General features: G+C 46.0%; 1 protein-coding gene across 4 annotated transcripts; it reads right to left on the bottom strand.

Annotated features, from left to right (window-relative positions):
• Positions 1-2,408: 2,408 nt before the first annotated feature.
• On the bottom strand, positions 2,409-12,831 carry CUNH16orf46 (chromosome unknown C16orf46 homolog). Of its 4 annotated transcripts, XM_042700797.1 has the most exons (5): positions 11,941-12,327; positions 9,404-9,637; positions 6,183-7,157; positions 4,471-4,591; positions 2,409-2,884 (listed from the first exon to the last, which is right to left on the bottom strand). In XM_042700797.1, the coding sequence occupies exons 2-5, from the start codon at positions 9,599-9,601 to the stop codon at positions 2,865-2,867; spliced, it is 1,314 nt and encodes a 437-aa protein (XP_042556731.1). In that variant the 5' UTR covers positions 9,602-9,637; positions 11,941-12,327; the 3' UTR covers positions 2,409-2,864. The 4 variants fall into 4 exon arrangements, with proteins under 4 accessions (XP_042556731.1, XP_042556730.1, XP_042556728.1 ...); XM_042700796.1 differs by lacking the exon at positions 11,941-12,327 and adding an exon at positions 12,701-12,831 and having other exon boundaries at positions 2,409-4,591; XM_042700794.1 differs by having other exon boundaries at positions 2,409-4,591.
• Positions 12,832-15,235: the final 2,404 nt, after the last annotated feature.

The raw sequence follows: 15,235 nt of genomic DNA, 5'->3' as shown, positions 1-15,235 counted from the left end.
TATGTCCCCAAAATGAAATGTAAAACGAAATTAATGATTTGTTAAAGCAAATGGATGCTGTTGCTATTAGCATATCCCATCTACCTAGTGCACAGGATTTAATAATGGCCATGTCCCACCAGACAAACTAAACTTTGGCTTTGGTTGCACTTACCTATGAATGTGGGTTCCAGAACAAACATAAAGCCTTAACTTAGATTTTCGTGTTTTAGAATCATCACAGCCTTAATGTTTAAACCTCTTATTTAAGTTGTCCTAATAAAGGACAGATGCATGTTTATTTATGGCTTTTTGTAAATATAAATGCAGTGATCTGCAGCTTTAAATTCTTGTTTCAACGACAATGTTTGTTATCCTAGCCAACGGTTATTTACAGAAAAAAAATGGAGCATGTAATCATTCTTTATGCACAAGAAGTGCCCCCTACAAAACTTTTGCCACCCAAATTGTCTGTCCTAAGACTATCTGTAAAAGCTGAAATTGAGTGATTAAAGAGCCTAGAATTCTTTTGTGTGAATTCTTCATCCTACTCATGCTGTTCTTCAAATTGCATTGTCTTAGCTTTACAGACATCAGACATCCTCAGAAAGACAGTGATGAAGAGATTATGCCCAGTTGCTCTCATTATTGTTTTACTTTGGTTCAGGAAAATAAGCATAATAAGCTTAATAAGATAATCTATTACCAGAGTTTCTCTTTTGGTCTAAATACTGTATGCATTAGAAATTCATGGGTCTTTGGGAAAATATATTCAAAGTTCCTGAGTTTACTGATGTAGTCACTTTCATTTTCTAATAGGATGCCTTTCATCTGGTAAATAAATAACAAGAGGCTTGGAATCTACATAGCGCTTTCCTCAGTTGCTAATTTTCAGGAACACCAAAGCAGTGCACTTCTGCTTCTTCCACACGAAGGGAAAATATGACTTGTATACACTATCTGAAAATGCTAAGTAAAGTTTGAAGTGGCTTTCTCAAAGAAAATGAGCAGTATTGGCCTGTGAGCCACCTTTAATTTCTATTAATACTAGCAACTAATGTAATACTAGCAACTGATAGGGTTAGATTTATACTTGATCCTTTCTGACCTCAACTTTAGGATATTTATAGTAGTTCAACCCAAATCTGCTCATCTACACCTGCTCAGATGTCTGATTTCAAAGAATACTGTCTGGTCCATTTCAACCCGTGCTTCTAAGACTTGTTCTCTCAATGCCCTTAAAGAGGAAGGAAAATAAACCTGGGGGACTTAGGACGGACACCATGAAGTGTCAAGTCCCATGCAGCTTTGCTTCCCTTTCTTCACCTCTGTCTCTGTGTGGTTCTTAAGTGTGCCCAAGTTCCAGCACACAATGACTGACTGGCAATATATAGCCTTCATATGCAGTATCTATTCAGTTTATAAGTGACACATATTATCTACTTTCTTCAGCAAGATGCTGGCTAGTAAAATATTCTTATGACAAAGAGAATGGTATCATTGCTTGCAGGGGTGAAACCCAACAGACTCAGTTGTTGGAACTATTTATTAGCAGATACACTGATGTATTAGTTTACATATCAAGAAACAAGAACTAGCCGGGCGCTGGTGGCTCACGCCTGTAATCCTAGCTACTCAGGAGGCTGAGATCTGAGGATCGCGGTTCAAAGCCAGCCCGGGCAGGAGAGACCGTGAGACTCCTATCTCCAATAAACCACCAGAAAACCGGAAGTGGCGTTGTAGCTCAAGTGGTAGAGCGCTCGCCTTGAGCTGAAGAGCTGAGGGACAGCACCCAGGCCCAGAGTTCAAGCCCCATGACCGACAAAAAAAAAAAAAAAAAAGAAACAAGAACTAAAGAACAAGTAAGCTGTTGGTTCTCCAGTGGATCACATTAAAAAATAAGCGTTTTGAATCTTGCCCATGTAATTGTAACCCCTCTGTACAGTATTTTCACAATAAAAAAAAGTTTGGATATGAAAAAAAAAAAATAAGCGTTTTGAGGAGCAAGGCCTAAACTATGTAAATAAATAAAAGCAGTATTGTTTGTATCACACCTGATTTAGATTGCCAAAATCCATTCAGTTCTTTCAACACTTTGAAATAACTATAACATTTGCATTGCCTTACTAAACAAATAAAAAATATTTGTAACTTTAAACCCACATCCACAAATTTCACAGATTGGCCTAAGAGGAAGTATTGCCACAGCCCCTCCATCAATTCTTTTTTTTGGGGGGCGTCTGGTCGTGGACCCCAGCTCTGGGCCTGGGCGCTGTCCCTCAGCTCTTCAGCTCAAGGCTAGCACTCTACCACTTGAGCCACAGCGCCACTTCCGGCTTTTTTCTTTTTGCTTATGTGGTGCTGAGGAATCGAACCCAGCGCCTCATGCATGTAATACAAGCGCTCTACCACTGAGCCACCTTCCCAGCCCCCTCCATCAATTCTTAAGATTCTACTCTGAAACAATATTACAGGCCACAGGCTACAGAAAAGAACAACCAATAAATAAATAAAACAAGTCATCTTTTTAGTTTATCAGTAAAATAATCAAGTGTTTCAAAAAAATGGGGAAAAAAAAACTGAAACAGCACTAAGAGGACTTGTTGGTCTCAAAAGTATGTGTATGACCTCAACAGACAATTATGTCTTGTCAATGCAAATTGCTCCATGCAAACAAAGACGTTTTTGTTTGTGTTGGCTTAAAGGAGCAAGCTTATTGAAATGATAGGAATTAGACCTCCTTCTGAGCTTCCAGTCTTCTTGCTGCTTATAGTATTTTACTGTCTGCTTTCTGGTGATCCCATGTCCAGGGTAGAATATGGTTTTAGGATTGCATCTCAAACATGCTGCTTAGGAATGAATGTGTAACTGATCCCTCTCCTACTTTATCTTCTTTTTTCCTGTGCTGTAATGAGAAATTTAGTGACTTCAGAAATGTAGCCCATTAGTGCCACAATGAACATTTGTCAAAAGTTAGTGCCTCTAAATTACTGTATCACAAAATGATATTCAACAATCAATTCTTTAACCAACTTAAAAAGCAAGCTTCCCTAAATTGGAGTTTTATATCACACTTTGGAAAACAATCCACACTTTGGCAAACTATATGTTAGGAATTATTTACTCAAGATTGTCTTAGTTTATAGAACTAACTTTTGTAAGGCACACATTTTTTCTATAGGTTCTGACAAAATTATTTGAGAAACTTCCAAAACGTAGTATAAGTTTAATCCATTTAACTCACTATTTTGTAACAAGATAATGTGCTAAAGAAATAGGAGCTTGGATTCTTAAGTTCTGTAAATAGTTACCATAATGGTAAGTATTCTAACTTCCTGTCATCTTAAATTTTAATTAGGAGAAACCAACTGTGAGGATTTGAAGAAATAGCCACATAAATTAGAAGCGATGAATAGTATCAGGGCCAAGGGTGTTAGCTCTACCATTTGGGCCATGCCTCCCACCCCCAGGTTGTAATAAACAGAGACACTTTTGTTTTTAAAGATTTACACAGAGTTCAGGTGCAGAGATTTAGCAGTGGTTCCTAAGACATATCATGTGTGTCGGTGGTGGCTGTGTAATATACCTGTTTAGGACAAGCAGGGAGTTCAGGGAACAGCGTTGCCAAAACTCTGGGGATTCTGAATAATGACAAGAGGTGTAAGCATATTTACTATCTTTGCAATCTGGCTACAACAGTTAATGGATCAGGAAAGCTATAGCTCTTTCTGAACAGGCTCCCTGTGGTCACTATGAGAGACTATCACAATGGAATCACAGCTTTGGTTGCATCTTTCTAGAGGCCACCAAGGCAGGGGCAGAGTGTTTCAGAGTTCCCTGCCACACTGTTCCTTCAGTGGGGTGATTTTGCCCTTGGAGGAAGACAGCAGTGTCTGGACATAGTTTTGGGCTGTCACAAAGAGGGTACAGGGTGGCTGCTACTGGCATCAATATCTGGAGGTCAGGGAGCTGCTTAGCATCCCACAATGCTTAAGTCAGCAGCCAGTACAAGGAGGATCCAGTCCAAAATGGAAGCAGCAGAGGTCTAACAGCCCTGCTCTGAACATGTCCAGCCAGCTGCTGAGTGGGACTTCATGCCTTGCTGTACATGCAGTATCAAGCCCGGCATTCAGGAAGCTATGCCTTGTTTAGAAACCATAGAGACCAGTGAACTCTCATCCTGGGTGCTGGGATTTGAACTCAGGGCTTCAAACTTGTTAAGCAAACATTCTACCACTTGTCTTAAAAATATTTTAGAATCCCTTTAGGCTCTTTTCTTTAGGGTTTTTACTATTAACGGCTTCTTTTTTTTTTTTTTTCTGAGACAGGGTCTTGCTATGTAGCCCAGACTAGCTTGTGAGCTCGAGGTTAGCCTGGCCTAACCTCGAGCTCCTAATCCTCCAACCTCAGCCTTCTGAGTGCTGGGATGACAGACTTGTGCCACCATGCCTGGCTATTAACAACTTCTGAAACGTATAAATTGAAATTCACTTTTTTTCTTCACTTCATACTGGGAAGGCCAGGATCCACAGGAAGCTGGTGGGAACCTGGCTCCGAAAGAACTGGTCACCATTTCCAGTCTGTAATAAGGTTTGCTGGCAAGTCGAGTGGGCTGAAATGACAGAATGAGGAAGAGCTTAGGAATTCATCACTGCAGCATGCAGGGGGAAGGCGGCGGTGCCCACTGGCAAAGCTGGAGTGTGTATAACTACCAAGTCTCTCAATTCCAGGCCCCGCTTAGCTTAGCAGTCAGGAGCACGGCACTGGGCCTGCTCCCAGCTCCCAGTTTGTCTCCCAGACAGCAGAAGAGATGCCCCAGCGTCTATCTGCCAACAATCCCATTTCTTTCTTCCCTGGTGTGCTAATCAATAACTGACACTGCAGCTGCAGAGCCTCAACCGTGAGGCCCGCAGCTGTGCAGCCACCCACTTGGCCAGAGGAGGACACCACAATGACTGGAGCCTGCCTCCCCCCCCCTCCCCCCCCCCCCCCCCCCCCCCCGTGTGCCTGGACTCAGAGGAAGGAGACATGCAGAACAAACTGATTCTGAGTTCAAATCACTGTACAAACATGATGAATTTCATGTTCACCTGTACAAACAGGTGAATTTCATATTATGAGGTAAAATTCCTAAGAATAAAAATTTAAAAATCTGAATGTCTTCCCAAGTGGCCAGAGGCCTAGGTACTTGTCCAAATGTCGCAAGGCCTTATTTTGATTTAGTCTTCTCGTTGTTTTTCAAGTTACTATAAGACTATATTAGCCTTTTCATGCCATACCCCCTCCCTCCTGCATGCCCCTCCCCACCTCACTAGCCTTTGCCCCCTGCGCCCTGTAGGCAGCTGAAGGTGTTATAGCCCTGCTGACTTTGTCTACCCTATGGTTAAGGCCAGGCAGGGCAGCAGGAGCTAGAGCTGGCACTACTATTTTGCATTTGGCAAAACAGCGCTAAAGCAGGTAGGATTTGGATTTGGGTTATTATTTGTATTTTTTAAGACAGGGTCTTGCTAGGTAATACAACCTTGAATTAAGCTTTCCAAAGTGCTGGGATTACAGTTATAAACACCTGTAAAACCCACATCAAATATGGTGGTATAAGGGGTTTTTGTGTTGGGGGGTGACAGTACTGGGAAATGAACTCAGGCCTCAAAGTTACCAGGAAGGTGCTCTACCACTTGAGCCACACCTCCAGTCCTTCTTTCGCATTCATTTTTTAGAGGCAGGGTCTTGCTTTGAACCAGGCTGGCATGGGCTCTGATTCTACTTGTGCTTCCCTTTGTCACTGAGGATGGTAAGAGTGTGCCATAATGCCCAGCCACTGAATGAAGTCCCACAAACTTTTGTCCTCCAATCTCTGCCTCCCAAGTAGCTAGGATTACAGACTTGAGCCACTGTGCCCAGGTCTGGTGTTTTTGAGAATAGATCCAACCCCATTCAAGAATGATCAATTCCCTCTAGATCTATTGTATCAGAAAAAAAGAAAGAAAAAAAAAAGGATGGGTGGGGGTGGGGAAAGAGAAGGGGGAAGGGAAGAAAGAGAATTAAGAGAAGGGATGGAGGATGAGGCAATAAAAAGACAGGGGAGGGAGGCATGGACAGGGAGAAAGGACAAATGAATTTCAAGCTCGCTTATTCCCAGGGAATTATATTGTGACAGGTCAGAGGTATCTCTGAGTGGAAAGGGGAATAACAACTCTGCTCACTGTGAGGGACGGCAAGAGAGGTCTTGGGAACACTTTGGTATCCAGCATTTGGGGACTGCTTTCCTGCTTGGTCTTTGTAAGAACGTGCCTCTGGGTATTCCTGAGAGGTCTTGGGTCCTTGGTTTTCAATGTAGGTCTGTAGCTTTGTAGTCCTTCTTTCTGCAAAAGCTGCAAGGTAGCCAGATAGTGGATGCTGTTGGGGTTGGGAGGGCACATGGAGGTTTTCTCAGTCAGGAGGGACCATCGCAGGCAGCACCTTTCAGAATCAGCCAGCAGGGGTGTCGGGGCCTCGGGCGGAGATGTCAAAGACGTCCCCTTGGTGACCATGAGGTGCTTGGTCAGCTCAAAGTGTCTCTTGTCACCTGTCCCATCCACTGATTTCAATCCATAGCCAGTAGTCTCACACTCATCTTTCTCCACTTTCACCACTTTCTCATCTGACTGCCAGAAAATGTTCTTACTGTTCTTACCCAGAGGTTCCACACTGTTTGGAGGACTAGCTCTCAGGGGAGGCAGGACTAGGAGGGCCTTGGAGGTCAAGGAGTCGGACAGGGAGAACCCTCTCTCCGGGCACATGCCTCTGCTGGGACTCTGGGCCGCCTTGCCACTAGGCACCTCCTGGGTGGCCCATTCGTCCAGGCACCAGATAAACTCCTTGATTTGCAGACTTTTTTTTTCTCTGTGAATGTAGTTGGGAAAGCAGAGGTTGTTACTCTCCCTGGGAGCAGTGCTCGAGACCTGGGAAGGCCCTGGAATCTGAGAGGAAGTGTTCCAATTCTTCTCCAGGCCTGGGTCAGCCACAGTCTTTGTCTCCCATTTTCCAGTCTCCAGGGCAGACTTGGATTCCGGGATCACCTGAGAGAGGCTGACACACAGCAAGCAGCTACTGCTGGAGTTTTCCCCTGCTCTTGCCTTTTTCAGTTTCTTCCGTGACCAGATGCAGGCAGCTGGAGAAGTCTTTCCCCAACCATGGACCTGCAGATGCAACAGCGCGTTACTGCCCTCACACTGCCCAAACTTTTAAAAATGAAAACTTCTGCCAGGCACCGGTGGCTCATGCCTGTCATCCCAGCTACTCAGGAGGCTGAGATCTGAGGATCACGGTTTCAAGCCAGTCCTGGCAGCAAAGTCCAGGAGACTCATCTCCAATGACCCACCAGAAAGCAGGAAGTGGTACTGTGGCTCAAAGTGGTAGAGTGCTAGCCTTGAGCAAAAAAACTCAGGGACAGAGCCCAGGCCCTGAGTTCAAACCCCTTGGTGGACCAAAAAAAAAAAAAAAAAAAAAACAAGAAAAAAAACTTTTAATATTCATTTTAGCCTAATACTGAACAATAAATTGATTGGTGATCATGTGGAGCTCCTAAACACTAGGGCAAGTACTTGTAAATGACCACTTTGAGAGACTGCCTGTATTGCTTTCCAGATGCACGCTAACCTTAGCACTATTAAAATAAACCAAAGTTGTTCAGTATTATCACACTCCCAAAGACTTCCTGCACTTCCAGTTTCTATTTCCCACACTGGAAAGAGACTTTCCTGGAGACATTGGAGAGCCAGAAATGAGCAGTTATGTCCTGGGTGCCCAGGAGCCCTAAGTACCCCAGGAACACCTGCACCCACCTAGGTCAGGAGTTCCTGGCCACCTTAGCCAGAAGTCACTGTCAAGACAAAGCTGCTGTAAAAAATACAGTACCTTTTCTAGGCATGGGGTCTCACATCTATTAAAGCCAGCACTTGGGACAGGAGGGAGGATGGAAGTTTAAGGCCAGCTGGAGAAACATAGCAAGATAGTGTCTTAAGCAAGCAAGCAAACAGGAGGGAGGGCGGGAAAGAGACAGACAGGGGGAAGAAGGAAGGAAGTCTTTTAATTCCCATTTCACAAATGGGAAGAAATGTTTTTCTCTTTTTCTATTTCTCCCTTCTTTATCCTGTTACACTAAAATAAAACCTGAATAAATGTTATTTTCAAAAATACAGGACAGGGGAGATGGGAAGGTATAGGAAGGGGAAACAAAGGAGGAGGCAACAATGCTTGATAAGAAATGTACTCATTATCTTGCCCAGGTAATTGTAACTCCTCTGTATGGTATTTTCATAATAAAAAAAAAAAAGATACAGGACATGTCTGCCATACATTGAACACTAAATGATCTGAAACTCAAATTTACTGGGCATTCTATATTTTCAGCTACTTAATCTAGTAACCTTAGAAGAGTTTTTCCCCCTTGTTTGTTTAGTACCAGGCTTAAACTTAGGGTCTCTACTCTTGTTCTGCTTTCTTGCTCACAGTTAGTGCCTACTTGAGCCATGCCTCCAGTCTGACATTATGCTGGTTAATTGGAGACAGAATTTCAGACTTTCTTACCAGGTCTGGCTTTGAACCTTGATCCTTAGATGCCAGCCTCCTGAGTAGCCAAGATTTAAGGCATGAGCTATCTCGGTTACCAGCAAGCAACTCTGTATTTAATCTTGAATCTGATTAAGTTCCCTTGTTTTAAATTTAGGGTTCTATTTTTTACTTCAAGTGTATTTCAAAATCCCATGGAGTTAGAAACAGGAAGAAAGACTCCTTGGCCCTCTTGGGAGCTTAGCACAGTGGTGAAGAAAGTCCTGGCTCTGAAGTTTTTTTTTGTTTTTACTCTTTTTAATAAATATTTTATTTACTGTCTTTAGGATATACAGGTCCCCCGACTGAAGAGTGCAGGCAAACTCTGTTATCGAACCCAAGGAATGCAGGGAAGGCTTGGGGCCGGCTGGGCCGGTGTGTTCCTGGGGCCTGGGTTCTGCCTGGAGTCTACCCAGGCAGCTGTGACATGGGCCGCCAGCAGTGTGCACACGGCACCAGGAGAACATACCTGGCTCTGAAGTTTGAAGACCTGGCTTGGAGCCCTCCTTGCCCACTTTCTGCCTGGTTGGGCTGGGCAATCTCATGGGATTCTATTTCACATTTGGGTGCCTCAATATTCTTAGGCACAAAGAGAGGCCTCAGAGAGCTACTGAGAGGCTGAATGAATGAGTGAAAGATGAGCATTTAGTACTGAGCCAACCACATAGTAAGTGGCCATAAACACATACTAGCAGGAACTGCTGTCGCCAGTAATATTTTACCTCTGTTCTTTGGGTCTTATAGTTAACATTGGCTGTACATTTTTGGTAATATTATTTTGAGGGAAAAGCATGCATCAAATACTGAAGTGAAAAATACCCTAGAAGACACTCACAGCTTCTTCCCACCCAGTGCCAACAACGAACTCGATTCTTTCATCTTCTTTGAGAGTAATGTCACTGATATCAAGAAGACAACACACATGGCTCTTTTCTCTTCTTTCATCTGGACAAGTAAAGTTTTCTTCAATTTCTTCTGTGGTTTTAATTTCACTATTTTCTAAATCAGTCTCACTTTCCTGACATAGCTCCATTACCAGGATGACTGCTTAGTTTTTAACATCTTCTTCCTGCAATTTGAAAATGGGCACTGAGCTTAGTTTTTTTTGTTGTTTGTTTTTTGTTTTTGGGTCCAGTCATGGGGCCTGAACTCTGGGCCTGGGTGCTGTCCTTCAGCTCTTCAGCTCAAGGCTAGCGCTCTACCACTTGAGCCACAGCACCACTTCCGGCTTTTTTCTTTTTGCTTATGTGGTGCTGAGGAATCGAACGCAGGGCCTCAGGCATGCAAGGCAAGCGCTCTACCACTGAGCCACCTTCCCAGCCCGTGAGCTTAGTTTTTAATATTTTTTTTTCTTTTTGGTGCCAGTCCTGGGGCTTACACTTAGGGCTTTAGGCACTATCTCTGAGCTCTTTCTGCTCAAGGCTAGCACTCTAGCACTAGAGCTATAGCTCTACTTCTGGCTTTTTTGGTGATTAATTGAAGAATCCTGGGCTTAAGAGCCTAGGCACTGTCTCTGAGCTCTTTATGCTTCGGGCTAGCACTTTACCACTTGAGCCACACCTCCACTTCTGGCTTTTTTGGTGATTAATTGGAGATAAGAGTCGCAAGGACTTTGGCTGGCTTCAAACAGATCCTCAGATCTCAGCCTCCAGAGTAGCTAGTATTACAGACATAAGCCACAGAGCACCTGACTAATAGTAACTTTAAAAAAAAAAGCAATTCAGTAACTGGTGAAATATCTTTAAAACTCTCAGGAACAGACTGAGAACAAACAGTACAAATTATCCATTGTCAATTACTGAGATAAAAAAAGGGTCAGGCTGATTTGAACTAAAGACTAATGGGTGTAATTAAAGAACAAAGTCAAGCTAGAAGTGGAGCTGTGAGGTAGTGTGTTAGGTTGAGCACAAAAAGCTCAAAGACAGTGCCCAGTCCCTGAGTTCAAGCCCCAGTACTGGCACCAATTTTTTTTTTTTTAAGAAAGGAAGAAAAATTGAGCTGGGTAGGTGGCTCAGTGGTAGATCGCTTGCCTTGCATGCATGAGGCCCTGGGTTCGATTCCTCAGCACCATATAAGTAAAAAGAAAAAAGCCGGAAGTGGTGCTGTGGCTCAAGTGGTAGAGTGCTAGCTTTGAGGTGAAGAGCTGAGGGACAGCGCCCAGGCCCAGAGTTCAGGTCCCACAACCGGACCCCCCCCCCCCCCAAAAAAAGGAAGAAAAATATAAGCATAGGCAGTTATTTTCTAAACAGGACTCCAATTGCTGAGAAAATATGGACATAAAAGAGCTGATTCCCAGTCCCTGGTCCCAGAGTCTGATTATACTTTTTCTGGGCACAGCCTAGGCATTAGATTTTCTTTCTGTTTTGAGACAGGGTCTCACTATCTTGTCGTCCAGGATGACTACAAATGATCTTTCCCTCTTAGTCTCTCAAATAGATGGGATTGTAAGGGTGTACTGCCACACCAGTAACTGTTAGTATTTTTAAAGTGCTTGGTAAAGTTGGAGAACTGCTACTGTGCTAGAAAGTTCTTCATCTACATTTTCCACCCCTGCTCTTAGTTCTGTTATCCTGAGCGAGGCTCTGCAACAAGAAGTATGCATAGGCTTCAGAAAGTTTAGGAAACCTCCAATCACACAGAAACCAGAATCACAAAGTGCACTATCATGCAGAATGCATATGCTCTTCTCTCTTTCAGGGTATAACCAACTTCACGTCCTTCAACTATTTCTCACATGTCATGAGAAAAATCTATATATAGATAGAGGGAAAGGAAGAGTAGAGGTGAAAAGATGCCGCTTTGGTTAAGCTCCTATTCTGCAATTGAAAAGGGTATTCTGGACTTGAAAAGGGTGCATTCTATTATACACTGGGGAAAAAATAAAACATAGTTCTAGTGGGACGTTTTGTCTTGTGTTTTGTTTTTTTCCCGGCTCCTGGGCCTTGAACTCTGGGCCTGGGCACTACCTCTTTTTGTTCAAGGCTAGCACTCTACTACTTGAGCTACAGCACCACTTCCGGCTTTTTCTGTGATTAATTGGAGGTAAGAGTCTCACAGACTTTCCTACCGGAGCTGGCTTCCAACCGCAATCCTCAGATCTCAGCCTCCTGAGTTGCTAGGATTACAGGCGTGAGCCACTGGCGCCCGGCGGGAAGTTTCTTAGTACAAAGATAAACTTCACACACACAACCAGTTACATAGACCTCAAGCATCCTCATCCCCGGTGGTGCAGTATCTAAAGAAAAAAGCTTGTGGAGATTGCTGTCTCCTTTACAAACAGTTCTGGAATACACTGAAAATGGAGTTAGACTTTTGCCTCAGTTACGCACGTGCACCACCTGATTAGCTAGACTTGTATTTTCAAAAGCATACCTTTTCTCTTTCCTGCTTAGTGTGTAGGCACGTGGCCTGTAATCCCAGCACGTGGGAGGCTCTTGAGTTCAAGGCCAACCCAGGATACTGAGCAGAGACGAGGTTTCTATCTTCCCGAGTTAGTTATCGGTGCCTCGGGCTTATTATAGGCTCACAGGCCACAGCTACCATGATTAAGTATGTCTTCCTAGAGAGGTTCATGAAAACATCACTTCCGCTCAGCTCATTTCTGCTCCAATCGGTGTCAACTCTTCCCGTTTTCAACTCACGTGAATTCACTGACTCGCTAAGCGCCTAGAGCTGGAAGCAAATTGGTACCGCAATGGAAGTCTCAGCTCCCACACATCTCGCGGCAGAGGAGCAGAGGTCACTCGGGCCCCCAGGAGCGCCGCAAGCACCGCCCAGGTCCCCATACATGGATCCTCCCTTTCCCCCCCAACAGCCCCAAAGCCCCGCCCCCATGCGCAGGCCCCTCCTCTTCCCCACCATGCCCCGCCCCTTACCCCACAGCTCCTCCTCGGGCCCACCCCCCGCATCCTCCCACCTACAGACCCGGCTCCGCCCACTCCGCCAGCGCCTCTTGCCCCGCACAGCCGCCTTGCTCTTCTTTCCGGTGCCCTCCGGTTGCACCACGCCCCGCCCCTTCCTCTCTTGTACCACCCGAGTCCCGCCCCCAACGGCCCGCTCCCGGCCACACCCAGGCCGGCGCGCGTCTCGTGAAGGGCTGCTCGCTCTCCTTCCAGGGCCGGAGCCGCACCACCTCTCTCCTTTGGCTTCTTCGCTTCTGAGGGTCGCTTCCTTTCGAATAGCCTCGAACTTCTCGTTCTCCCGCCTGTGGGGTGATCCAGGAACTCGCTCCGGGGCCGGGAACGCGGCCGCACACACCTGTAGTGTAACCGCAGCTCGCTGAGGCCGGTCGAGCCGTTGCCCTGGGTTACAGCGACGCTGAGGGCGGGCCTACTTTCGGGCGCAGCGGAAGTGACGTTAAGCTGTCACGCTCAACAAAGCGGAGGGCGGGAGGAGGGGCTAGCGGACGGCGCGAGGCCCAGCGCGGCGCGCTCCCGGCAGCCCGCGCGGCGGCGCGCCTGGCGCTGCGTAGAAGGGCCTCACCGAATGAGCTGTGGAGGTGACAGTCGGCCCGGACCCCGGGACCCACGAGGGAACCCCCGCGGGCGAAGAGGCAGCGACCGGGACGGCGTCCCCGAACCAAACCTTAATACGTGCGCGTCTGAAACACCACAGTGAAACAGACCCCTTGGTATGACAGGAAGACAAAAGTGGGGAGGCCGGGGAGGGAGGCGAACACGTCCACGTAGCTCAGTCGCACCGGAAACCTGCAGGGGTTGTTCGGGGAGGCCGGCCGGGCGAGGCCGACCGGCCGGGATGCTGTCTGCACGCGTGCAGCTGGCAGGGTGAAACCCGCCGCCCCCGGCTGCGGCTGCAGGACAAAGCGCGGCCGGCGGCGGGCGGCGGCGCGCCTGCACTCTGCCACCTGCAAACTTGGGGCACCGTCGCCAGTCACCCCTGCCCTGAAAACCACGGTGCTGGGGATTTGTCGCTGTTCTTAAGCACCCAACCTCTTCACCAACTAGCACTCAACTGGTCTGCAATCTTTTACTAAGATCAAGAAATGCAACCCATGTCCCACCCCCCACCCCCACCCGTTGGTATCCGTACTGGGGCTTGAACTCAGGGCCTGGGCGGTGTCCCTCAGGTTTTTCACTTGAGACATGCATTCTAACATCTGAGCTACAGCTCTGTTTTTAGTTTTTGGTGGATAATTTGGAGATTGCCCCAAGGTTTTCCTGCAGGCTTCAAACCTGGATCCTCAGATGTCACCTGGAGTGGCTAGACCTACAGGCCTGAAGCCAAACTGCAGTTCTTGAAGAAGAGTTAATCCTTCGACAATGGTTCTGGGTGGCACCTGGTGACCTTCGGGACTTTCTTTTTCCTGGCAAACCTTATCATTCTGTCCCCACCCCAAGCAGGAAGAGTTCCCAGATTTTATCACTTCCAAGAAAAATTTAGATAGCTCCTCCTATGTTTCAAAGCTGAAGGCAGATTTAAGTAGGTAGCCCAAGGTTTTCCAATCTTGTAACTTAACATTAAAAAGTAGGTAGGAGGGAAGGGAGCTTATCTGCTTGTTCAGTTTGCTTTTTGGGGTTAACTTCTGAGGTCTAGCCCTTTGTTGAAAATAACAGTTTTCCAGTATAATTTACATACCTTGCTCCACTGTGAACATAAAGTTGGTATAATGAATGGCATACATTTAAAGGGTTAAAAAAAAAAAAAGAAGAGGTGGTGGGGATAAGTAGTGTTAGTTTATATAGATCTGAACAAGGAAGCAGAAAATAATAGGCTATGGTCTCTCAGAGGCCAAGAGCCTTGTCCTAGGCCAGGCCCACAGTGGAATGCTCCACCTGGGGTTTGAGGGCCATTGTCTCCTGGGGGCCAAGGTCCCAATGACCTGTTTACACACACACACACACACACACACACACACACACACACGTGTGCTTTGCTTGACCCCAATGACCTGTCTACAGACACACACACACACACCGGGTGCTTTGCTTGACCCCTGGGGAATACAGCAGGACTCAGTCCTTCACATTCCATCTTTAGATACATAAAAAGATTGGGCCTAGAGTGGAGAGGCAGTTCCTTCAGGTGGTCTATAGTAAAGCTTTGTTTCAAGGAAGAGAGATTTAATCTCAGTATAAAGAGTATAAAGAAGAAGGCTGAACACTAGTGAAAGCACACTTAGCCTCTTCTTCCTTACCCGCTTTGTGTTAGTACTGGAACTTTAACTAGGGGCCAATGCACTCAACTTTCAGGGCTCATACCCAGTGTTTTACCACTTCAGGACTGGCTACAGGTTCTGGATTTTCTTTTTTTTTTTTTTCCTTTTTTTTTTTTTGGGTCTGGTCGTGGGGCCTGAACTCTGGGCCTGGGCACTGTCCATCAACTCTTCAGCTTAAGCCTAGCACTCTACCACTTGAGCCACAGGGCCACTTTTGGCTTTTTTCGTTTTGCTTATGTGGTACTGAGGAATGGAACCCAGGGCCTCATGCATGCAAAGCAAGCGCTCTACCACTGAGCCACCTTCCCAGCCCAGGTTCTGGATTTTCCTGGCTAATTGGAGATAAGGGTCTCGAGAGTTGGCTTGAACTAGATCCTCAGATTTCAACCCCTTGAGCAGTTAGGATTTAGTATCTTCCCCCCTTACCCCCATACTAGGAATCAAACCCAAAACTCTTCATATACTGAGCAAACTTTGGTCAACTTTGGTCAC

The sequence above is a fragment of the Dipodomys spectabilis genome, unplaced genomic scaffold, assembly GCF_019054845.1.
Source record: "Dipodomys spectabilis isolate Male_0828 unplaced genomic scaffold, ASM1905484v1 ptg000273l, whole genome shotgun sequence".
In the NCBI taxonomy this organism is placed as follows: domain Eukaryota; kingdom Metazoa; phylum Chordata; class Mammalia; order Rodentia; family Heteromyidae; genus Dipodomys; species Dipodomys spectabilis.
This window is presented reverse-complemented; position numbering and strand designations above follow the sequence as displayed.

What these genes read in the sequence shown, in the direction of transcription:
- CUNH16orf46 (XM_042700796.1), bottom strand. Translation starts at nt 9,601, where the DNA reads ATGGAGCTATGTCAGGAAAGTGAGACTGATTTAGAAAATAGTGAAATT. An exon ending in GCACTGGGTGGGAAGAAGCT is followed by an intron (nt 7,158 to 9,403) that starts GTGAGTGTCTTC and finishes TTGCATCTGCAG; the next exon opens with GTCCATGGTTGGGGAAAGAC. An exon ending in CTCTCTTGCCGTCCCTCACA is followed by an intron (nt 4,592 to 6,182) that starts GTGAGCAGAGTT and finishes CTGTCATTTCAG; the next exon opens with CCCACTCGACTTGCCAGCAA.